Below are 23,451 nucleotides of genomic sequence, written 5' to 3'. Positions count from 1 at the left end.
ACAAAAGTAGCAAGTGCAGATGTCACCGTTGGTCGTAGCCTTGTGTATGGTATGTGGGGCCATCAATCGCCTCATGCAGATCGTACCTACCAACTGAATCCGGGCTGTACCTCTGGTCATACTGCAATGCGGTGGGTGGGAGTACAGGCAGATTATCATCCGAATATATGCTGACACCATCCTCTTCGCCTTCTATATCAGACCGGCCCTGCTGTTGAGCGTTGGGTTCTAGCTCAATAGGACTAGGATGCTCAAAGAATACTCGCGGCGAGGCAGCGAAGGGTTTGAATGCCGTCGAGACCTGTGGCGAGATTATCGGTGGCGTGCTCATCGTAGCTACCGTTCTAACACTGCTGCTAGCACTTGACCCCCTTAGCGGGCTTAGTATTGACCTTGTCAACGACGAGTAGCCTGACAGCCTATTGTAGCTGTGAGGACCAGTAAAAGTCAGCCGTGGTGTCATGTAGCCCCGGTAGAGACCCGTATTCATATTCACCGGCGACATGACGCGTGGCGACTCCATGAGCTGGTGTTGCCAGGCGATATTATCCAATACTGCACCCTCGTCCTCGTCCTCGTCCAATTCATCATCTTCATATTCTTCTTCATACTCCTCCTCATAGTCTACCTCCTCCTCATACGACTCCTCTTCCTCGTATTCGGCCAGATCCAGCTCGATATCCTCCTTTTCCAGCTCCTCCAAGAGTCTTGGTTCCTCTCCTTCAGCCTTTTGAATCCCAGCCCATGATCGCCGAAGAATCCTCATGTACTGCTCAATCCCAGTCGCAATGCGCTCTTCGCTGCCCGAATCTTCTGTGACAGCAGAGTCCGGAGAGTCATACTTTGGCACCATCGATCTCTTCCAAGGCCGCTGTGGGATCGTATATGTACCAGCTGACTTGTCGTAGACTGAATCGTGCTTGCGTTTTGGTGGTCTTGTTGCCTGTTGCGCCCGTTGAAAGAGAGTCTCAGTTGACAAGGGGCGCTGTTCATCGCTGTCCAAGATACTGACGGGTTCGACAGGTAGCCCTCCAGTCGGGTCGCCAAAGTCGCCAATGTGGACGGTATTGAGGCTGCGCAGTCTTCCGTTGTCTTCGATAATTTCGCCGGTCATGATATCGACAATGTCATCGTCGCAGTCGTGCTTGCTGTATTTTGCGTAAATTGCCTCAAATGTGTTGAGTAAGCGTCTATGGTTTGCCTGCCGCACATTGTCAAGGTCCTCATTGGACTGCTGAAGCGACATTGATGCGTTCGAAGAAAACAAATGGAGAAAAAGTCGAATTGTAAGGTACAGAGAAACGGTGGGCGAGAATAAATAAATAAATAAATAATAATCTGGAGCAGACAAGCGATGGGACACGCTGGCACCATCCAATTCCTTGTGATCGGCTGATTGACGATGCATATCACCAGCGAATCTTGACCGGCGCGTTCTTGCCCATGGCTGTGACATTGAACCGGGCGTTTCCGACCTGGATCTGGATGTTGGTGAACACGTCGACGTCGAGAGTACCGCCAATTGCCTTGCGGATGACATTCCACCCAATCGACGTCTCATTAGCAGTAATCAGCATCCGTGGTGTCGTCACATCTAAATCAAAGGGCAGCAAGAACCCATGCGACACCGATTCCGAGCCACCGCTCACTTGGCCCTCTGCCAAAAAGTCGTGCTCGAGTGTGCCCAGCGGAATGTCACCCTTGTAGTATCCAATAGCCTCGATGCTCTGGAGCCAGATGCTCGCCCCCGATACCGGGCTGTGTATCGTAGCCTCGGCAGTCATGCCAAACATGTGGAAGATGACTTCGCGCAGGGTCTCGCTGAGCTTGCTCTTGCCCAGGCCTCCTCCGTTTTTGAGCTTGGAAAGATCCACGCTAAATGTCTGTGTGAACTCGCGCAGCGAGGCCTCGAGCGGAGCGATTGTACTGCAGTTTGGGAATCCCTGAACAGTCAGTGAGATAGGCTTGCGCGCAGCGGTAACGTCCAAGAAGAACATCTGCTGCCGCGGATCATCGGGGTGGTTGATGAAGTCAGCAAACACAGTAATGCTGTTTGCTCCCCTGCTCACCTTTAGCTCCTTGAACCCCACGGTCGCAATGTGAAGCTCTGCATATTTGACCTTCAGGGCTAGGTCGGTGATATAAGCGCCATAGTTGAATGGGTTGGTTACTGCAAGGTCAATCTGGGCTCTGACCAGGTCTGTGCGTGTTTCGGTGATTTCAATTCGCGTCACATCGACCTCTGGTATCCGATGCCGCATGGAAGTGTCGACCTCAGGCTCCTCTGGCAGTTCAAATGTGTGGTTGACCATGGCATGGAAGGGCATTGCGTCAATGCGCAACCTGCCCAGCGACGTTTTCAGCATTATGTCTATCGTGCCGTTGACACCCCCGAGGATCTGCCTGTTGGCAATGGCGCGTTGGATAGCCTTTGTATACTGCTTCTCGTGGCCCTCAATGACATTTAGTCCGATCCGATCAAAGTCGCACAGCAGCATAAACGACATGGGCGACACCTGCTTAACACGGAACGGCTTCTGTGGCTGACCAAGCGTTGCAAACGCCTGCCGATTCTCGTCCACCAACTCGAGACTCGGTACAAGCGACTCGATCTCAATGCTGACGTTGGCGTTAGTTGGGTTCGGCAGCTCAACAACAGTTTGTCCAGAGATGCCGACCCACGGATTGAAGCTCTCCTGTGCACTCCAGTATGCATAGACCTTGCTCGCAATCACATCCCTGATCGCGGCGTCAAGCGATGGCAGTCGGACTGATCCGGGCACCATTCCAGTGCTTACCAGCTGTGGCGAATTGTGAAGAGCGCTACGCAGCCAGAGGGGCAAAGAATCGTAGGTGCCTGGGCTGGCACCCGATATCTGGATGTCGAAGTCTCGACCTGCGCCGATCAGTCGCGCCATGTTGGCCAGAGCTAACTCATGCTCGTCACCAGCGATCGGCCGGATATTGATGGCCACTGGGACAATTCCATAGCCTCCACGACCGACCGTGGTCGGTCCAGCCGTCACTCTGGCCACATCCACGTCGCTATACCTAGCTACCAATTCAACTGTGCCGATATCCGCTGCCACATCCATAGGTAGTTGAACATGTAGAACCGTGCGAGCTGTGATTCCCCCTTGCCTTGTGTCAGCCATGGGTCCATTGATATCGCTGACAGTAACGTTTACAGACATTTCTGGCAGCGCAAGATCCAGGCTACTGCGCGCATAAACTGTGGGCAGATATTTGCCAAATCCGCTTGTGTCTATTCGCACGCGCGCATCGACAGCGGCTCGACGGGTCGATAATGTACTGGCCACCAGGCGCGTCATCGCCGCTTGGTCAGTGACATGGAACACCTCGGAGAGAGACAGCGGCTTCATGCCAGACACGAGGATGTTCTCGGCTAGCACCCACCCGACATCTTGCTCCCCGTGTCTAACAGTGATGTTGGCCATGGGGACCACAAATTCTTGCTGGTTGATACCAGAAAAATGCAGCGTTGCGGCAAACCTCACTGTGTCGTCTGTTATGTCGATAAGCGTGGCGTCAACAAGCTCAGGCTCGATATTGCGCAGCATCAGATACATGCGCGGAATGTGGGCAATGATGTAGAGAATGTACATGCCAAATATAGCGCTGGCGACACCCAGCAATATACCGAGGAGATGTTTGACGTGGCGTGTAGCTGAATGCAGCATTTGCCGCCGAGTCAGCAGCGGCTCATCCTCGGCCTCGTTGCTGCCATCGTCGACTACATGGGCTTCTGCTTGTTCCTGCTCCTGCTCCTGCTCCAACAGCAGCTCCTGCTCCTCTGTCTCATGCTGCCTTCGTGTGTCTATAGTGTCAGCCATCAATAATGAGGGGGTGGCAATAATAAGTGTGTGCTATTATTTGTGGAGAAGAGGTGCAGCCCACCGCCGCTGCACGAGTGGCAGCAAAGTCACGTTTTCTGTGCACTGACTACTCTGAATCCAAACCGGTTAAAGCAGCTCGTGGCTCGAGTCAGCCATTCTGCTACTGTCGATGTCATGCTCTCGTTTCCAAGAGATGCTGCTTGCTTTTCTATTGCCAGCTCTGTTCAATTCAGCCGTCTGCACACTCCTTTCTTGCCCTCCCCCGAATCCCTTGCACTCTCAAGCACTGCACGAACGACCTCGCAGGGAAAGCCCAGCATGATCACCGACAACCAGCTCATGACTCTGACGAATTCGCTTGGATGCGCCGTCTTTGTGCTCATTGCCCTATTTTGCTTTATCTCGGTGTCGTCGGCAGAGTCAGCCAAGAAGCTCAAGAGCGAGTAGCCTCCCACTGTTGTACTATTCCCACCGCATTTTCCAGAGTTAATAAATTGAACCGCTGCCGAAATGCGTCTTTTGCCAAGTTTACAGGCCTGGCTGGCTTTTTGTACTGGCACGGCTTGATTGGCTGGCGTTTCCTTTGAGTGTGCTGGTGCCTCCTGGAAATCGGGTTTTTAGTCCACGCAGTTAACAAAACGTAGCACAGGCTGTGGAGGCGTTTCGGGTTCCTCATCTCTCCTCCACATTCTGCCTGCATTCAAAGCTTCCTTCTTCCGTTACTTCTCTCTTCCACTAAACCTACTTGTCTGGGTGTCAGAGTTGTACCAGCCGCCTTTATCTCTATTGCGTGTGATTTGTTAAGGACAGCCTCAAAAATTCAAAATGACAGACGCCAAGGTCAAGCGTGCATTGCTCGATCTGCAGCGCAAGGAGGGCAACAAGGTGAGTTAATACCATTGGACCCCGAAGACGTGTGGAGCGTAGCTGTGGTTTAGACGAAGCATGGCCCTGTACTGACGCAGCTCCTCCTAACACATATAGTCCTGTATGGACTGCGGTTCGCCGAACCCGCAGTGGGCGTCGGTATCGCTGGGAACGTTTTTCTGTCTCAACTGCTCAGGCCAGCACCGTGGCTTGGGCGTACACCTGAGCTTTGTGCGGTCGATCTCGATGGACAAATGGACAGCAGACCAGCTGAAGCGGATGGAGCTTGGCGGCAACGTTAAAGCACTGGCGTTCTTCAAAACGCAGCCTGATTACAAGGACGGTATGGCAATCAAGGACAAGTACAACAGCCGGTTTGCCGAGCTGTGGCGGCAAAAGCTGACTGCCGAATGCGAGGGCAAGGTATGGACTGCGCCGCCGCCTGGTGCTGTGCCCAGCCCGCAGATCCGCTCCAACACGTCATCGCCGATGCCCCGCAGCAACAGTGCAATGGGTGCACGCCGCAACTTGTCGGGTGTTAGCCCGAACCCGAACCTCAACAGTGCATTCGGCAACTCTCCGGCCAGCAGTGGCCAACAGACGCCTGATCTCGGAGGCACAATGGGCCAGAAGAAGCGCAACGAGGACTATTTTGCCTCTCTGGGTGCTACCAACGAGTCGCGTCGCGAGGATCTGCCACCGAGCCAGGGCGGAAAGTACAGTGGTTTCGGATCGTCGTCGTTCACGCCTAGCTCGGCGCGTTCGACCAGCCAGTCGGCGGGGATTGGCTCTTTCAACCCGCAGGATATCGTCAATGACCCGTCGGCTGCGCTCAACAAGGGGTGGTCGCTGTTGTCGATGGGTGCACAGACAGCTCTTAGCACACTCGGCACAGTGGCTGGTGCTATCAACGAGAACTATGTGAAGCCAGCGGCAGAGAGGATCCAGGACCCAAGCTTCCGTAACGATATGACTTCGTATGTGAGCACCATCGGCCTGAAGGTTGAGGAGACAGCAAACCGTGGGTTCACGTCGCTTTCCGAGTACATGCGTAATGGCCAGCAGAGTCAAGGCGGGTACTCGCAGGTGCCAACCTCGGGAGGTGCTGGGGTGCAGAGTAGCAACTACGGTGGTGATGACGACGCCGATTTCTTCGAGAAGGAGATGAGCCAAGGCAGCGGAACTCTGACACCAGCGGCCTCCACGAATAACCCGATTGCGCGCACTGCCAATGTCGTCAAGCGCTCGAACTCGCGGAACACACAGCTTTCTGGATCTGGCAACAACTCGACGACCAACCTGAAGAAGAAGTCGTCTGGATGGGACGACGAGTGGGATAACTTTTAGGGCGATGCTCTCGCTTCCTCCCATATGCTTTTATGCTTATATCATTCATATTCCAAATCTAGAGATGGCCCAACTCCACCAGAGCAGGACAAAAGTTGCTGCTGGCCGCGCAACAGTGGAAGCAACAGTAAGCAAAAGTGCCTTTCTTGCACAATCTCGCTTAGAACACAGTCGTTGCGGGGCTGCACACAATATTGTGCCACCTGAGCAGCAGACAAAATGCGCTAGTGCGTAGCTGGCAGCGTCAAATCACCAAGCCAGTGCCCCCGATACCCTTGGTAGCACTGCCTGGGAAGCATCCTCGTGAGGGATGTTTCTTGAGATTTCCGCTGGCTGCCCAGAAACCAGCAAGCAGACAGAGTGTGAGGCATTGGCAAGCAAGCCCAGGGTAGCGCAAACTTTTTTGGATTGAAAAAACATCTGGCGCATATCGGCTGGCAATCCCCAGACCACAAAGCCCTTTCATTCGGGACCACACCATGCGCACAGGGTCCAGTACTTTGTGTGGCCTGCCCACCTGCATACACCTGTCACTGGTCTATACTGCGCGCTATTCTGCCCCATGAGGGGTTTCTATTTCATTAATGGCTGATGCCGGCAATCGAGAAATGTAGCCTCTTGCTACATGTGTGCTCCTGGTGCCGCCTTGTTTGCTCTATATTCGTACTTGCATTTGGCTTTCCTTTTGGGGTACTGTATATTTTATACACCGCCAGACCCAGCGCAAAGGTACCACTATGGCCCAACAAATCTAACAGTCAAGCCACGCGTCGATACAGGCAACGGGACTCACAGGGAGAGCCCTGAGAACATGTCGGCGGCATTCGCTATCTCCTCAATCTGCATGACCCTGAGCAGCTGCTCCATGCCCTTGACGCCCCACATGAAGCCAAGATCCTGCAGCATGGTCCAGTAGCGCCTCAGCAGACGGCCGCAGTTGGAAACCTCAGCGAGCAGTGCGCGCTCATTGGGCGCGCCGTCACTGATCTTGCGCCTGCACATGCGTATCTGCCTCAGCAATACTGTGATGACCGTAAACAGGCAGAGTGGCATGACCTGGTCGCACCGGTCCATTGGGATATCGCTGTTGCGATCCAGATGCCTCTCCAGGTCATATGCCTCACGCACGCACACATTCCACGAGTCCTCGTTGACGTCGTACGCGCGCAGCCCGTCATTCCAGTTGTCCGCAAACGCCATGCCAAGCATCTCGCGGATCACCGTGTCCTCGATGCAGTCGCTCTTGGCTGGCGACGCACGGTCAGGCGCACCCGGGGTGCCGCGCGAGCTCATGCTCTCGGGGTCAAGGAAGAACGACGGGCGGTTACACTGGTGGAAGCCGATGATCATGGGCGTGAAGTAGCAGCGCAGGCAGAAGAAGCGCACACGCGTCAGGAATCGGCGGTGTGATAGGCTGCCAAACTCGGAGATGTCCCGCATGGGTGCGGCACCGGAGCGCAGCTTCTCGGCCGGCACCAGTCTGTCTCGCCATGCAAACAATGTATCACTGAGCCGGACAAACTCGGCATAGTCTGTCAATGTGCCGTTGCGCGCCAGTCGGGGCATATCCACTGGGTCGGGGCAATCCAGAAACTGGTACTGCGCCGTGTATGCGGGGTTTGACAGCTGCACCATGTTGTTGATCTTGACGTCCCACAGGAACCTGTTGAAGCGAGTGATGATTCGGGTTAGCTCCGTCATTTCAACAAACGCATATGACATGCAGCCAGTCTCGCTCAGATATTCCTCCGAGACTGCGGGGCTGTGCTGTGTCGGCCACTCTGTGATCTGCGGCACCGAGACGTCCTCCCACACAGGATCGCACCCGGGTGGCCAAATGTACAGACGAGACACGGGCAATGTCATCTGGCGGTCGGCAAGGTATCCCTGGTAGCTGTCGATCTGGTACGTTACCCAGTACGTGCGCCGCTTGATCTCCTGCTCGCACCACTCGTCCCACGGCATGCCCTCTGCACGCTTGTTGAGATCCATCATGTGCCAGCCCAGGCGAGTGATAAGACTGGTTGCCAGACATGTCAGCGAGTTGTACGAGATAAACTGCCCCTCGCCGCCGGCCAGGGATGCCATTATGACGACGGCCCGCACATAGTCGACAGTCGGCCTGTCCAGACCCAGTAGTAACCGCTCCTTGACGTCGGTCATCAGCTGCTCGACGTCAATGTGCTGGCCCGTGTGCTTGGACATGATGCGCGCCGTAGTCGCGCGCATCGAGTCGATCAGAATGGGGTCTATTTCGCCGTCGATGAGTCGCCGGATGAACGTGGCGGGGTGGAAGATGGGGCAGACGCCGTAAAAATAGTCAAAGTAGAAGGTGACGGCGTCGCGCGACTCCTTCGGAACTTTGTCTGAATGGAACTGGCGCATCAGCTCGTCAAACGGCATGGGCTCCCTTGACCGCCTGACGCTGATGGCCGGTAGTGAGGCTGTTACTGGGGGTGTCGACACCGCAGACCGTATAGCAGCAGCTCCACTATTGAGCGTTCCAGAGCTCTTGCTTTCATTCTCGCCAACGGCTGAGGTCGAGACGGTCAGCGCTGGCGACATGGTGTCTTGCTCGGACGAGGTCACTGCCGGGCTGTTTATGCCGATGCTGGTTGGGCTGGATATGGTGCTTGACTGCAGGAGGGGCTGGTTCGCAGCGTCCTTGGCATCTTCGGCGTCCTTCTGCCGCGGGGGTGTGCCGGTGGTCTTGGCTTTGGGCTTCGGCCCGCGCTTCTTCGTCTGCACCCACTGGCAGTCGATTCCATTGCGCAGGCAATTCATGCATGCGGGCCCGTCACCCTCACACTTTATTTTCTTCATGTGGCAGTGCAAGCACGCTTTAGATCGGCGCTGTCGTCGCCACGGGACCTGCTTCTGGTCACTATTCGAATCGCTGCTGGCAGTAGCTGACATAGATGCGTAGTAAGCGCTGGGTGTAGAGTACATGTGTGGGGGCAATGGTGGCGGCGGATGGTGGGGCATCGGCCCTGGGAACCCGTGCTGTGGGTACGGCCAGTAGCGATAGTCATACACTGAGTAGCCAGGCTGCACGCGAATAAGCCCTGGTGGATATACGACAGCACCGTGGTGCTGTGGCGCAGAGGGCAGGGTATTGTGTGGTGGTGGTACTGAGTATTGTGCGCCAAACGGCGGCGGCGGGGGAGGTATTTGTTGATGCTGCTGCTGCTGAAACGTGACCTGCTGTTGGCGATGATGCGGCGGGGGAGAAACAAGCATCGTCTGCCCTAATTGTTGCTGTTGCTGCTGCTGCAGTTGCTGCTGCTGCTGCTTTTGGTGCTGCTGTAGTGACTGCGGGGGCGACAGATGCTGTTGGCTCTCTGTATCCGTGACGGTAGGCACTGGTGTTTCTGCTGCTGCTGCTACTGAATGCAGGAGCGGCGTGTGCTGCTGGTTCTGCTGAGGTGCCATGTGTGCCTCGGGCTTCGTGCCGTGCGCCAGACCGCTGTCCGTCGAGTTTGTGCGTGGCGGATACGGCTTGTTTCCCGGGCGCTGCTGTGAATCATCGGCGTCGCCGGCGTCACCAGCGTCGGCCGAGGCACTGGTGTTGAGCAGCGAGCTAATACTCAGGTACTTCGTCATAGCCGATAATCAATGATAAAATAATAATGCTGAAAAGTGGTGCGGGCACGGGGGTGTAAAAATAGGGTGCAGAGCCAAAGTGGGTAAATAACAGAAAAATTGGAGGAAATGAGATTAAACAGCAAGCGCCAGTGCCCGGGGGTTAGAGCGTCAGACGCCCTCTGTCTTATAGCGAGATGCAAATATCGGCGATATGGCTCCTTACGGAAAAAATGGCAAGTGGTCCAACAGAAAGATTGTGAATGGTTACAGTGTTCTAGGTGAGAGAAAAATAAGCGCACAAACTGGTCGGGGGAGAGCCAAGGGAGTGCGAGAGGAAAAAGACAGGCCGATCACAACCCCTTATTCAGAGGCAGGATCGAGAAGAAGGAGCTGCAACCGGGAGCGAGGTGACAGCTTTTTGCTTTTACCCAGAGACAGAGGCAGCGCATGTGAAGGGGGATGGGGGAGTGTTCGTGACGCGCACACGCTAGACAATAAGAACTCATTCCGCCTGATATACATTTTTCCAGGCTGCCGCGGACGGCCATTGCTGAGCGCCGCGCCTTTATTCCCTCCCCAGCCTACCAGGCCCGCATTTACCAAGCCTTTTGCCGACAGCCGACGCGGTGGGAAATTGCGGGTGTCAAGGGTTTCTAGGCCGGAAGCACAAAGGCTGAATGCAGCGGATTATCAACGTGTTGCTCTGGGTTCATTATTTTCTTGCTGCTCGCAGGCAACAATGGCCTGCGCATGCCTGGCTTCCCAAATGGGGCAGAGTGAACACACCCTAGACAGATGGGTGAATGGGCGCCCCCTTGGCCGTTACTGAGGAGCGCCACCTGCCTGTGAGCCCCATTGCACCCACTATCCGCTGCCGCTCCAGATAGCAGTGGCCGGGCTGGCGAGGTTATCACGGATGCAGAATGAAGTATGTGCGTATACACGCATGGTTCTGCGGCATACCGCAAGGAGAAAGGGGAGGCTGAAATCCCCATAGGCACCTTTCACAGCGCCACCGTCTATTTCTCAAAGAGCCAGAAAAATTATGCGCGACTCGGCAGTGCATCGTTTATTTGTTTTCGTGCGCTTTTGCCGCCGTTTTCCATCTGCACACCGAGTCATTCGCATCCAGCTGCTTTCATTTGCTAATGGGCAAACACGAAGCACTTACGCCCAAAGCCATCGCCAACAGGATCAAGGCCAAGGGCCTGCAGAGGCTGCGGTGGTACTGCCAGATGTGCGAGAAACAATGCCGCGACCAAAACGGGTTCAAGTGCCATTGCCTGTCCGAATCGCACCAGCGGCAGATGGCCATATTCGCCGAGAACCCGAAGCGCTTCCTGGAGCAGTTCTCGCAGGAATTCGAGACCACATTTATCGCCACGCTGTCGCGGCGCTACGGCACCAAGCAGGTGCACGCCAACCAGGTGTACCAGGAGATTGTGGCCGACCGCCAGCACTTGCATATGAACGCGACAAAGTGGGCGACGCTGTCCGAGTTTGTCATGTACCTGGGCCGCGAGGGCAAGTGCAAGGTCGAGGAGACCGAGCGCGGGTGGTTTGTTCAGTGGATCGACAATAGTCCCGAGGCGCTGGCGCGCAAGGAGGCGATCCTGAAGAAAGAGCGGCAGGAGATGGACGACGAGCAGCTGGAGCACAGGCTGCTCAAGGAGCAGATTCGCCGGGCGCGCAAGGCGGAGGCCCCGGCCAGCACGGCCGAGGCGACGGGGCTGAAGCGCGACACCCAGCAGCCCATCAGGCTCTCGCTGAAACCCAAACTCGGAGCTGCAAAGCCAAGCGTGTTCAAAAAGCCGAGCGTGTCGCCGTTTGCCGCACTGCAGAACGCTAGCAAAGCCAACAGTGCGATGCAAACAAAGTCCGCTGGTGCTTCTACAAGGAAGTCCGCCAGCGCTGTTGAGTCGATTATGCGCCAGGAGCAGCGCAAAAAGGATGCAGCAGAGCAGCAGCAACACAATGGTAGGGCTCGGCTCCGTCCGCAAGCCAGATCACGCTCCCCCGACCCTGCCAGCCACCGAGACGCCCCGGTAATACGCGGGCGGAGCAGATCCCCGCAACGCCGGCGCCGGTAATTCTTCACTAATTTCCAATATAGCGGTAAGAGCGGAGAAGCATTTGCGAAGCCGGACAAGTATTAAGAAGCTAATAACAGTGGCTATTTGAGCTGGCTGGCCTGCCGCCGCGCCGTCGCGAGCTTGTTTCCGGTCCGATCTAGGTCCTGGTCCAGCTCTGACAGCAGCTGGTTCTGCAGATCAAGCTCGCTGCCGATCGCTATGCCCATCTCGCGCTGGCGCTGCAGCAGACGGCTAAAGTCCGTAACCACCAGATCCTGCTCCTTCATCCTGTCGGCCTGCAGCTGCAGGAGCCCCTGGTTGTCCAGCCCCCGCGTCTCGTTCGTCTCCTTCGGCGCGTTGCTGTTGCCAAAGATGCGTCTGGAGCGCGGTTGCGCGCGGCCATTGGCCTGGCCATTCGCCGAGCCGACACGCACCGGCATTGCGCCAGGCATGCTGTAGGATGTGCTGTTGAGCCCCGACCCAGCTCTGCCCAGTACCCGGGTCCCGCCATTGGCGTCGGCCGAGGCTCCGTCCAGCAGAGCCGCCTTGTCGCTGCTGCTGACAACGACGCCAGGCCCCAGCACCATGCGTGTCAGGTTGACCTTCTCCTCGCTCAGCCCGGCCAGCATGTCCTGGCGCCGCAGTAGCTCGCCCGCAGTCAGGCTCGGGCCAATCGCATCCAGCCCGCGCTCCAGATCCTTCAGTGCCTTCGCCAGATCGCCGAGCTTGCGCTTCGCCTGCAGCGTGCACTGGTGCGAAATCGACACCTCGTTGCGGGTCAGCGCGTTCTCGCGCTTCAGGATGCACTGCCGCACATCCCGCACCATCTGCTCGGCCCCACGCATGTCGTCCAGCCACGACGCTGCTGTGACCCAGCCGCTGTCGGCCTCCACGTCGCCCGAGCCCTTGCTCTTCACGTACCGTGCGCTCTTGCCGGCCGGCGCCAAGAACTTCTGCAGGCTCTGCGACATCCGCCACCGGGTATCCTCGCACGTGATCATGCTCTGCACAAACCGCTCCAGTCCGTGTCGCCGCTCCTCAATGAAGTCCAGCTGGCTCGATGCGCCCTTGCCTGGCGCTGGCGCTGTCAGCTTGCTGAACCACGAGGTCAGGGTCTTAGGTGGCAGGGCGACAGGCGGCGAGACGCCGGGGAATTCGCGGCTCAGGTCGTAGGCAAAGGCAACAAAGTCGTTGTAGCGGTGCCAGACTGTCCACGAGCGCACCGGGCCTTGCACCTGCAATGCGTACTCGACATGCGTGTCAGGCTCGGTGCGTGTCTCTACTGTCGGTATCTTTACGTAGCGGATTTGCTCCATATCGCGAAAGACTGTGCTGAAATTGTGCTGAAGCAGGAATGAACACTGTTGGTGCCAAAGTCAAGGTGTGTTTCAAATAGAAAGAAAAAACATCAACACGCTTCGCTTGCTCAGGTCAGCCAGCCACGGCATCAAACACCTGCACTCAAATTTCACCGTTTATTGATACTCTCTTCTACGCCTCCTGCTCCTGCTGCCCCTGCTCCCAGCGCGAGACCTGCATGTCTGTAAGCTTTGCTAGGTACACATCGCGACCGGCTGGCTCATTGATGGCGTCCATCTTGCTCAGCACATCCAGATCCAGCTGCTCGAGGATCTGTCTGAGCTGGTCAACCTTCTCGCGCACCGCAGCCACGCTCTCTGGACCCTCGCCCTTCAGCTCTCGGTTCGCAATCTCGCCAATATGGATCTGCTCGTTAAGCGATCTCAGCTTGACCACCCGCTTCTCGACCAGCGCCGTATCGCGCGCCAGCCTTGCCCGCATCATATTGTTGGCCACAATCTGTCGCCGCACGTCCCCCAGCTCCTTGTCCAGCAGCGCTTCGTCTGTGTACTCGTCGGGCGTATCCTGTGTGTGGTGCGGTAGCACAACGTGGTGCTCAAGGCCGGCTGGGATATTGAACAGGTTGCGCAGCGCGTAGAGCTCGAACTTGTCAAAGTTCTTGTCGACCGCGTGCTCCAGCATCGTCTCGGCTTTGTTGATCGCCTGGCTGGTTGCCTCGCCGCTGCCCTGCTCGGTCTCCACAAACTTGCACAGCGCATCGGTTGCCCGGTATATCGTCTCGTTCGCTGCGTTGATTATCTCGTCGATGAACGAGACTGGTAGGAATCCAAAGTGCTCAACTATCAGGCTCTGCGTCTTCTCGCTGGGCGGGTACACGCATTTGAACCGCGGCGACACGTGTCGGTCGGGCGCCGCTCCGCGTGGTGCACTGGGTGTTTCAGCCTGCAATGGCGCTGCGGCTGCTGAGCTGCTAGCTGTGCTGTCTACCTCCATAGTGCCTTCTGCTGCTGGCAGTGGCTGGGCTGTGCTCTGTGCAGTGGCTGCGGCAACTACTAGCTCGACATTGGACACGTCCACAGCAGACATTTCAAGAGAATTTAAAAAGGGCGAAAAAGAACTGGTGCAAAATGAAGAGACAACAGACGCGCTCAGCGCCTGAACAGCAGGCTCCACGAATTATATCTTGCGATCAACAGCACCAAGAACTCGGCCATTTTTCGCTTGGCTCTGGCAGTGGTATTCACGACATGAAGGCTTCAATAGAACTGTTATTACAGGGTCGCTTCGACCTTTTGGAACTCGGCTGGGCTGATAGCCTGCTGCGCGACCGCCGCAGAGCTCGCCACAATTGCCTGCGGGTTCTGCCCAGGCTTGATCACGCCGACGTAGTTGGCTGGGAACAGTCCCTCGCGCCCGTCCTGCGTCGACCCGCGCCACCACTCGCTGGGCTTGCCCCAGATATCCACCTTGCTCTGCACCGCAACCACGTCCCCGCGCTTGAAGCTCAGCTCCGCCTTGGACTCGCCATTAAAGTCGTACTGCGCCTGCGCAAACTCCATGCCTACCGCCCGCATATTCGGCGCCATCCCCGGCTGGGCACCGACATTCACTTGCTCTGCAGTCAGCCGCCGCTGCCGCGCAGCAATCGACCGAATCGCCTTTGTCATCAGGTAGGGCAGCCCAATAATGACAGCGAAGAACATGAGCAGCTTGCGCTTGCTGATGCGCGAGCGCTTCTCGTACTCGGCGAAATTGCCCGCATCCAGATCGCTCTTGTTGACGCTCATCGGCCTGCCTGTGGCCTTGGAGATCAGCTTGCGGAACCCGTCGTACGCAAATGTCGAGCCAACCGCACGCGTCAGCGAGTTGCGCAGCATGCCGAACTGGTCCATCACGCCCAGGACCGCCATGAAGGACGAGTGCGTAGCAAAGTATGTCGACTCAAGCATCCGCGCAAACCCGCCAAACGCGCCCACGAGAGACTCCACCAGCTGGAATGTGCTGCGTGTCGAGGCATCCAGCTTTTGCGTCAGCGACATTGGCCCCTGCTGGCCCATCTGGTTCATGCCGTACCCGTTCATGCCATACCCACCCATGCCATAGCCGCCCATGCCGTAACCGCCCATTCCGTAACCGCCCATCCCATAGCCGCCCATGCCGCCGTAGCCACCATAGCCGCCCATGCCATAGCTACCCATTCCGCCGTAGCCGCCGTAGCTGCCCATCCCGCCGTAGCTGCCCATACCCATGCTGTTATAGCCGCTGGCCATGGCTGGCTGTGGATTCGCCGTACCGCCACCCATCACACCTGTACACACAAAATGAGTTTAGCACCTGTTGGCTTCAGATCAGCGCCTCTGGCACACTGTGGTCTGGTCGCTTACCCGCATCTGTCGCTGATGTTGCAGGGAGCGCCGGCGCTGCTCCTTCTGCCGGCCCCACTGCTGTGCTGTCTGCCGAGGTAGCCAGTGCAGCCCCTCCCTGCTCCCAAGGCTTTGGTGGTGAGCTCATTGTATCGGTATGTAAAATAGTACAGAAAGATAGCGTCTAGACAAGAGTATTAAAATTAGAGCAGGTATTAGATGCGAAAGAGACGGTGAGACGTCCATGTGAAAACAGTGCGGCATGCTTGGGCTCCGGCGGCAAGATAAATGTAAAAATCGCGGCGCAATAAATGGCCCGCACTTTGCCAGCATAGTCACCAACCTCCGTGGTGGCTCGCCCGACTCGGCTCGAGATCATCAGGGAGTTGCCGTTGCTGGCAATATGTTCCTGGCAAAGCCGGTCGCGAGCCGTGAGCCACCTGTTCGCTGCGCAGCCACCGCAAGCGAAAGAGCAGGTCGGCGACATATAAAAGACAGTTTGCTGAAGAAAAAAAGGAGGGGGTTTGTCTTCCTTATCCTCTTCTCTACTAGCGATGTCTGCTGCAGATATATATTTCTCTATACTTAGCGCTACTGGCTGTGAGCTGGAAGATGGCGAATCCCAAGTCGTCCATTTCTCTCCTGTCGAGCACACTGGGCGCATTGTCGTTGCTGGGTCTGCAGTCACCGGTGCTAATGGCAACTACACGGACGGCGCCAACTTTTATATCAGCATTGAGGACAGCATTGCACACATCAAGACTGTAGACACGAATGAGTACTTGATATTCGGCAAGGGCAGCGAAAGTGTTGTGCTGTCTGACACCGCGCCCTGCAAAGAGAGCCGCATTCGCTTCCATTCGGACAGAGAGTTCTACTCTGTTATGACACTTTCGCGCTGGCACGATCCAGAGAGCAAAGTACGGGTCCAGAAGCACCCTGATGGACTCGGGTGCTTGAGCTTTAACAAGGAGGACCCAGAGTTCGTGTTCCAGTTCGCACCTGTGGAGGAATAGGTGCCCTGTCCTTGGATTAGTTGCACTATTCAGCCCACCTTGCATGCTGAGATTGACGACTTACACTTCAGACTTGTTTTCTATTAGTCCCTGCCTAGTCTCTCTTGCCTCTACTCTTTCCCCTTACTCACCCTATTTGTCATAATACATCTATCTAGACATGTCAGCAGCACTTCCCAATACTGCTTTCCCTTCAATTGTTGAAACAGCAGCAGGACTAAGCCCTGCTGCAGTTGTCGGTGCTGCAGCTGTCGGTGCTACAGTTGCTGCATTATCGACCGGGTCAGATGTAGGCAGCGACGGAGCATCTAGCAAAGACGCAAAGTCTGGTCCGGACATCACCCAGATGGACTTGCTAAGCGGTGTGCCCACTGTCATTGCTTTCATTTTCACCATTGCCCAAGCGACAACAACACCGCTGGATATAGCACGCCCAGCGCTGGACAGGTTTCTGAGATGGCTTGAGGACAGCATCAAGCAGGACTTTGACGTGTTTCTCTATTCATGCACCAAGGAGTGCCATACCTGCCGCTACGAACTCACGAAAGAGGCACTGCTCAAGCGGCTGAAGAAAAACACTGGCGTCAAAGGCATGCCCGGTTGCGTCGGGACCGATCTAGTTACTGTAGAAGATATAATGGGGATCATTCAGGACGGCAGCGGCGACACATTGCTTGAGCTGGCGCATATTGGCGGCTACACTGACATGGATAGCCTGCGTGGTGCTGTGTGCTTCAACAAGTATGTGCCCAAGCGGCTTCAGGTTATTGTGCTCTGGCAATGGATACATGTGCTTACCAGGCTGTTCATCTTTGACCTCTTGCCTGCAATCGGACGGTATACCTGGAGCACCATGAGATGGTTCGGCCGGTTGATTCGGAGCACAGAACGGAAGTTGAAGGACAAAAAGATCACTCCACGCAACGACAACCCCCGAGTCATCGACTACGAGATGCTGACGCTGGCAAAGCACCGGATTCGTGTCCAGCACCAGCCATGGGTCCGCTTCGGAACGTACTATCTACTGGCAGAGCTGTCGAAGAAGCCCGTTAGTTTTCGGTCTTGGGGCAAGGACGACCGCACCTCTAACCAGCGCTGTACCCAGCACCCAGCACTGTTTGAGCGAAGGCTGGTTTCCTTGATCACCACCGATGAATGCTCGGCGGCCCGGATGCTGTACGTGGTGTCACTGCTCAGCATCCGCACGATGCTTCTCTGTGGCGGCATCGCGTTTGTTCCTGCATACCTGATTATCGGCGCATTCACCAGGCTGTCCACACACCTTAGTGGCCCGATGCTCGAGGTGAACAACAGTGCCATCGATGACGTCTTCCATACTATGTATCAGCTCGAAACAAGAAGCAAAGAGAGTGAGGAGCGCCAGGCCCAGGGACGCGTTCAGGCGGCATACAGCTCAGTCTTGAAGAAGCTTCAGTCAGAGCTAGGCGATAAACTCCAGCGGTCCAGCGAGACAATCGTCTTGCTGAACCTGGCGCTCGCAGATATCAGCGATGAAGATGTAAAGCGTGCGTGGGGAATTATAAAAGGCAAGGATGCTGTAGGCACAGGGCAGGGCATCGGTGAGTCGCCTGCTGAAGCTCAGAGCACCGATGATGGCTTCAAAATCGCCGGAATTGGAACCGATGCCAAGTCATTCTGGTCGGTGTGCCAGCGCCAGGCCACGATTGGCAACGACATCCACGAGCTTCTCGAGAGCCTTCAGTCGTACGACATACAATGGGGCACGACAATATGGCTTCTCCAGCTGTTTCTTACAGCATACAAAGAGGTTACTAGTATGGTGGTAACAGACGATGGCGGCAGCCCCTGTAATTTGTCCCACGAATCTCCTAGCAAAATCCGTGGAATTGCCACTGCACTCTGCTATTCACCATTCCAGCCACTAATCCCTCAACTCTCTACGAATCCACAAACTTCACGTCACCAGCAGCAGCACCAGCAGCAGCAGCAGCAGAGCGAACACCAGCCCAGACCCCAGCGAAGAGGCCACCTGCATCTTTGGCATCGCCCAAATCAGAATAGGCAACAGGAACAACCGCAGCATGATGTAGCCCAGCAGAATACCCAAGCTGGGCAACCAAAGCCTACGCTAGGTGAACAAAAGGTGGCCAAAAGACAGATCCAGATGCCAAAGAAGCCTTCTAGCAAGGCTGGGTTTGAGCATGCCTTCTCCACAGGATGGTCACCACTGGATTCGGGCAACAAATCGCAACTCTTTCGCGCCCCACCTGCCTGGTGTACATGTACTGGGCACTGCACTGGACTCTGCACGCTGGTTGTCGAGGCATGCAAGATGTATATTTCGCCATCGCTATATCCATGGACCCCGTACGTGTTCACACAGCAGTTTGCCAGCTACACATCCGCAGGACCCAAAGGGAGTTCTGAGTTCTGGTCTGTTCCAGATTCGGTTCGCTTGCTATGCTCGACCAACATCGATGCCGTCAAGGGGCTCATAGGCAGGAATGACGGCTGGGGAAAGATATTGGACATTGCTCCAGATGACAGCATCAGAGTGAACCTTGGCGAACAGCCCCCACTTCTCAGAGCCGGTACGGTTGGCTCGACAATGGTGCGCGCCCTGTCGTTTTTGAAAACAGAACACACAAAACCTCCGCCAAACCCATTTGGGAGACTTCTCTACAGCAATGTCCCCAAGATACTTATCGCTTCGCGGGGTCGCATCTACGAATGGAGGTTTGGCAACGGCAGTGAAGGTACCAGCCATGACGCTGTCAACAAGATTCTGGGCGAAGTCAAGGGGTACTTCCTCAGTTCCAATTCCATTGCCATTGGCCATGTTGCGCCCCCTACAGACAGCAAGGAGACACCGCTCAAAGCGACATCCAGCCATAGCAGCCACCTTATGCTACGACACATCAACTACCATCGGCAGCTAAAGCGCTTCAGTGTTCCCTCAAAACCGCGCATGCCCCCGGCGGCTTGGCGCAGATTCGACCCACCAGGCACATAGGCGCCGGGTCATGCCAGCGACCAATCATTACACAACGATTGGCGTCTCCATTATTGTAGTTGTCAATTCATGCATGCTGGCCAGTCTGCATCCCTTTTGAGAACGTCCAAGGTCGCTACGCTATATGCAAGGCATGCCTTTCTCTTCTTTACCACTCGAGCTTCTTTATTATAACCTGAACCCCCAACACCCCTTGTGGCAGTACCTATTATATTCCACTTTCGACATGAACCAGCCTGAGGAGCCCAGCAGCAGGCAGATATCCGGATTCATTCAAGGGCTGGCGGCAAGCCTTGGGAGGACTGAGGTTCGGACCCAAACAGAAGCTCGCTTGCGCAGTGATAGCATTGTCCGCACAATCGACAAACTTAGTAGTACAAACATAGAGACTCCGAGCTACATTGCTGACCTGCCCGATATTAGACATCCTATTCCGGCTGGTGCCGCGGCGCCGACACTTTGTATGGTGACTCGGCTCGCAAGCATGAATGTGCTCAGAGCTGAAATTGATCACCACGTTTCCAGGGACCCAGGCCAACAGCAGTCTCGTAAGACTGACAATAGGCCGCTTTCTCGAGTTCGCGCAGGGATGCAAAGCACCCAGTTGACGCACAACCAAAAGATTTTTTCTGGTTGTAGCGGCAATGGGAAGAGCTACCTGATGCTCCAGATTGCAGCGCATATTATCCGGCAGTACAGCAACGCACGCGTGGTCTTTGTCAGGAACTGCAACGAATGGGCCAACTACAGAGGGTTTCTGGTCGACGGCCAGCCAGCAGCCGACTGGGGAGCCAAAATTGCGTACCTGGTGCAAGCAATGTTTGTCGGGTTCTACGGTGATGAGGGATTCAGCGAGATCTTCCAGAACATCGATGAGGTTTCGACAACCAATGTTCGCACATTTGCTGCAAAGCTTGCGAATGGATTGTTCAACTTCTGTATTGCCAGAAAGGCAGATGTCAGCAGTAACGGGAAAACGGCCAGTCTGCCACTCTGCCCTTTCTTTTTCTTTGACAACATCGATGCTGTGTTTGGACCTGCTGAAATCTCCAACCGTGATGTCCAGATCATCATTCACGAGCTCAAGAGCCAGGGGTTCTTTATCATTGGTGCGCCGCAGAACAACGCCTACATGGAACAGATGTCTGGCAGTACCCCGCTGTTTGTCCCAACCTTTATCCCGCGTGTACTGAAACAGGAGGAGGCATATGAGTATCTCAAACAGAGATATGACCTGGACCACTTGGACGATGATGACATGGAGAGAATCCAGACAGTGAAGCGGCACACTGATTTCTTCCCCGCAGAAATCGATGCTTTCTTGGAGATATTGGACAACAGCCCTGATGGTAGAGCGATCGGCAGATGGGCAGCCCCGGGTCCCAACGAACTGGATGTAATCACCCAACCGAACACAGGCAGCCCGGTATTCGACACCAACTATTTGAACCACCGATGTGCCGTATTCCGGGTCTATCATGCAATCCATGTGACGAGTGTGCCAGTAATTAAAGGAGGCGGAATCCCATTTGCTAACCATCCGCATGTTCAGCCTGCTAGTGATAGCACCGGCTACACCTTTTCATCGCCCCGGCGTGGATATTTTTCGTTCCACGAAGTGTTCCCTCGCGGCCAGGATCCGTTTAGCGATGTGGCAACCCTTTTTGGTGGGGATGAAGACGATAACGGGCGAGTTGCCTTTGCAGGCATTGTTTTCATGATCCGCAATGGTGCTAGGCTGGTTGGTCCTGCTCTTCGAGGGAACATACAGAATGCACCTGATCCGAACTTTGAGCGTATTCTACCCCAGCGCCTGGAGTCCAAGGCACCACAGACACACGACGAGATCCTCGATGCTAGAGATAGCTGGACCGGAGACGCGCGTGTACTCGCATTCTACGATACCTCGCTTAAGGCGAACGGCGTTAATGCAATGCGCGGCTTGGACTTTGTCCTATACACCGTAGGCGACCCCGCAGTCAGAATCGGGTTCTTCATCACAGCTATGGTCCCTTCAGCTATTGAGCTCCAGGATATCATCATCCATTGCACTGGGAAACTGATCAACTGGGATGAGCTACACACGAGGGATGTGAACGACTATAAATTCGCATCCAGGGACCGTATTGCGCTGGGCATCGCTGAGGCAGCCGAGACATACTATCGACTTTATAATGGAAGCAGCGTGTGCAATGTGTACTTGGTTACGAGCCATGAAGCAGCCCAGATTGATCCAAGCTACAAAACGAGGATGCTGTCACTCGCTCTCAGAAATTCGGATGTGACCGTCAATATCCAGCTGCGTGTCATCGATATCAGGGCTCTTGATGGAGGAAGGACCCGGTTCGACTTTCGTAGGTCCGCTGCCACAGGCCTATCGGCTGCTCAGGAGGCGGTGCCTGCCGCTGATTAGCTATCATCATAGTATGCTCCGCTGGTAATAAACAATTCAACCACCAATCCATATCCCTTTGAACTGCAAAACAAGCCGGCCTCCAGGGCGCAAATGCTCCTGCGTAGAACTAATTACCAAAACCTAGTGGAATGTGCCATGATTTTCTTCCACTGTTGTCTCAGTCTGCTCGCTCTGACTGCTACTCGGGCAGGGCAAAAGCAGCCAGCAGAGGCCTGTTGTAAAACAAAAAGCATGCGTGCGAGATGATCGTACAGTCTAACTACGCACAGTCTTGTCTGCACGTCACAGCCTTCCAGTTCCGTAATGGCGCCGACCTTGGTTTGCCAATGATGGCGCTGATTGCGCAACCAGCTGGTCTGTGGCAATGGGCTGTTATTTTGTTTCCAGACGCTCCAGTAAATGTGAGTGGGGCTAGTGCACAGTCTCGCCTGACTGAATGCTTTGGGCACTCGCGGCTAAACTAGCAGCAACCCCGCTTTACTTTTCCTGTTCTGTCGCACACATGCACAGCAGCTGCTGCTCCATACGGCTATGATCCCTTCGCTTGGTCACAAATGACGAGACAAGAAAGCAAATATGGCCCGCCACGTACGACCCTCTGCAGAACTCGCTTGTCTGGCATCTTATTTTTAAGGGCGCGGGGGCGGACATGATTGCCGATTTCGTTTTGTTTGCCTATGACGTTGGGATCTGCCTGGCCTCCGGCTAATGTATAGCCGCGCCTGGGGTGCCCGGCTACGCCAAGAGGCGATCTGCGGTCCGCTAATGCTCATGCACCCTTGCTGCCGTGCCCCTCGTTTATCGTTCCACGTTTTGCACGCTCTGGCTGCCATACCCCAGCCCATCAAGCTGCTTCGATCGCTTGCAGGAATCGTCGGCCAGAGATCGTCTTCGGCTGTCGAGAACAGCAGAAGCTTGTGCTACAGTCCCTCCCATTAGCCCACAGGCCCGCGGTATGTTGCAGTGCTTCTATATGCCGAAAATTAGCGCGGGTTCAGTGGGTGGACATGCATACATGCACTTAGCCATTCAGTAGATCGGCTGCATGCCTCCTACCCCGGCGTGTTGGGTGTGGCCCGGCAACCGCCGCTTGCAGCCTGGTCGATTGGTTGTGGCTAGTTCGGCATACATGGCCGAGCGACGAATGTGAAGGCAATGCTGCACGCACATCCAGGAGCAGTGCGGTCTTCAGCCATGCCAAACATCCAGTAGTGAGCGGTTTGCGCTGGCCCAAGGGTGAAAAGGAAAGGGGCTATATAGATCCAGCAAACGAGTCAGTGTGTGGACATGCTGCTCCGGTGGAGCTCGCTGATTCTGGTGCCGATGGAGGGAGTATGAAACATGCTCATAGTACCGGTTCAACCAGTTCGCGCTGACTGGGCGCTAGTATTGCTAGTGATGTACTGGCCAGTCACCAAATACAGGCTCTCTACACTGCTTATGTTCCACTGAGGTGTTAATTGCCAGCAAGCAGAAGACATCTCTCGCCTGGAGCGGTGAGTGGTCAGACGAATTCTTCTGGCATTCTGGGCGGCGTTCGTACCCGAAGGAAAGCGGCGATGACAGCGCGCCATGGCAGTCAAGTCGCACTCGGAAGAGAGGCCCTGGCAAGC

The 23,451-nt window shown here is 55.5% G+C and overlaps 11 protein-coding genes across 11 annotated transcripts; 6 read left to right on the top strand and 5 right to left on the bottom strand.

The window, feature by feature from the left end:
* Nucleotides 1-22: 22 nt before the first annotated feature.
* Nucleotides 23-3,854, bottom strand: DL89DRAFT_257306 (uncharacterized protein; the record flags this gene model as incomplete). Its single annotated transcript, XM_040885521.1, has 2 exons — nucleotides 23-1,447; nucleotides 1,476-3,854. 2 exons carry the CDS (start codon nucleotides 3,852-3,854, stop codon nucleotides 23-25), a joined length of 3,804 nt encoding a protein of 1,267 aa, XP_040743655.1.
* Nucleotides 3,855-4,682: 828 nt separating this feature from the next.
* DL89DRAFT_257305 (ArfGap-domain-containing protein) lies at nucleotides 4,683-6,071 on the top strand (the record flags this gene model as incomplete). Its single annotated transcript, XM_040885520.1, has 2 exons — nucleotides 4,683-4,742; nucleotides 4,842-6,071. 2 exons carry the CDS (start codon nucleotides 4,683-4,685, stop codon nucleotides 6,069-6,071), a joined length of 1,290 nt encoding a protein of 429 aa, XP_040743654.1.
* Nucleotides 6,072-6,860: 789 nt separating this feature from the next.
* On the bottom strand, nucleotides 6,861-9,674 carry DL89DRAFT_292694 (uncharacterized protein; the record flags this gene model as incomplete). The annotated part of the gene is made up of 1 exon (XM_040890333.1): nucleotides 6,861-9,674. The coding sequence occupies one exon, from the start codon at nucleotides 9,672-9,674 to the stop codon at nucleotides 6,861-6,863; it is 2,814 nt and encodes a 937-aa protein (XP_040743653.1).
* Nucleotides 9,675-9,770: 96 nt separating this feature from the next.
* On the top strand, nucleotides 9,771-10,635 carry DL89DRAFT_150720 (uncharacterized protein). Its single transcript, XM_040883529.1, has one exon. The coding sequence runs from the start codon at nucleotides 9,868-9,870 to the stop codon at nucleotides 10,483-10,485; it is 618 nt and encodes a 205-aa protein (XP_040743652.1). The 5' UTR covers nucleotides 9,771-9,867; the 3' UTR covers nucleotides 10,486-10,635.
* Nucleotides 10,636-10,804: 169 nt separating this feature from the next.
* Nucleotides 10,805-11,455, top strand: DL89DRAFT_216268 (HsKin17 protein; the record flags this gene model as incomplete). The annotated part of the gene is made up of 1 exon (XM_040884309.1): nucleotides 10,805-11,455. A coding segment is annotated over one exon (651 nt), but the record flags the coding sequence as incomplete, so codon positions are not given.
* Nucleotides 11,456-11,829: 374 nt separating this feature from the next.
* Nucleotides 11,830-13,044, bottom strand: DL89DRAFT_222967 (uncharacterized protein; the record flags this gene model as incomplete). The annotated part of the gene is made up of 2 exons (XM_040884614.1): nucleotides 11,830-12,088; nucleotides 12,209-13,044. 2 exons carry the CDS (start codon nucleotides 13,042-13,044, stop codon nucleotides 11,830-11,832), a joined length of 1,095 nt encoding a protein of 364 aa, XP_040743650.1.
* Nucleotides 12,935-14,134, bottom strand: DL89DRAFT_316235 (Mis12-domain-containing protein; the record flags this gene model as incomplete). Its single annotated transcript, XM_040891057.1, has 1 exon — nucleotides 12,935-14,134. The coding sequence occupies one exon, from the start codon at nucleotides 14,132-14,134 to the stop codon at nucleotides 13,220-13,222; it is 915 nt and encodes a 304-aa protein (XP_040743649.1). The 3' UTR covers nucleotides 12,935-13,219.
* Nucleotides 14,135-14,319: 185 nt separating this feature from the next.
* DL89DRAFT_257300 (uncharacterized protein) lies at nucleotides 14,320-15,559 on the bottom strand (the record flags this gene model as incomplete). The annotated part of the gene is made up of 2 exons (XM_040885519.1): nucleotides 14,320-15,356; nucleotides 15,433-15,559. 2 exons carry the CDS (start codon nucleotides 15,557-15,559, stop codon nucleotides 14,320-14,322), a joined length of 1,164 nt encoding a protein of 387 aa, XP_040743648.1.
* A 948-nt stretch (nucleotides 15,560-16,507) lies between these two features.
* On the top strand, nucleotides 16,508-19,526 carry DL89DRAFT_150673 (uncharacterized protein). Its single transcript, XM_040883527.1, has one exon. The coding sequence runs from the start codon at nucleotides 16,588-16,590 to the stop codon at nucleotides 19,420-19,422; it is 2,835 nt and encodes a 944-aa protein (XP_040743647.1). The 5' UTR covers nucleotides 16,508-16,587; the 3' UTR covers nucleotides 19,423-19,526.
* Nucleotides 19,425-21,892, top strand: DL89DRAFT_150690 (uncharacterized protein). The gene has a single exon (XM_040883528.1). It carries the CDS (start codon nucleotides 19,547-19,549, stop codon nucleotides 21,833-21,835), a length of 2,289 nt encoding a protein of 762 aa, XP_040743646.1. The 5' UTR covers nucleotides 19,425-19,546; the 3' UTR covers nucleotides 21,836-21,892.
* Nucleotides 21,893-22,438: 546 nt separating this feature from the next.
* On the top strand, nucleotides 22,439-23,271 carry DL89DRAFT_267242 (uncharacterized protein). The gene has a single exon (XM_040887416.1). It carries the CDS (start codon nucleotides 22,547-22,549, stop codon nucleotides 22,775-22,777), a length of 231 nt encoding a protein of 76 aa, XP_040743645.1. The 5' UTR covers nucleotides 22,439-22,546; the 3' UTR covers nucleotides 22,778-23,271.
* The last annotated feature ends 180 nt before the right edge of the window (nucleotides 23,272-23,451 follow it).

Source organism: Linderina pennispora, assembly GCF_002104995.1.
Source record: "Linderina pennispora strain ATCC 12442 chromosome Unknown DL89scaffold_6, whole genome shotgun sequence".
Classification (NCBI taxonomy): domain Eukaryota; kingdom Fungi; phylum Kickxellomycota; class Kickxellomycetes; order Kickxellales; family Kickxellaceae; genus Linderina; species Linderina pennispora.
This window is presented reverse-complemented; position numbering and strand designations above follow the sequence as displayed.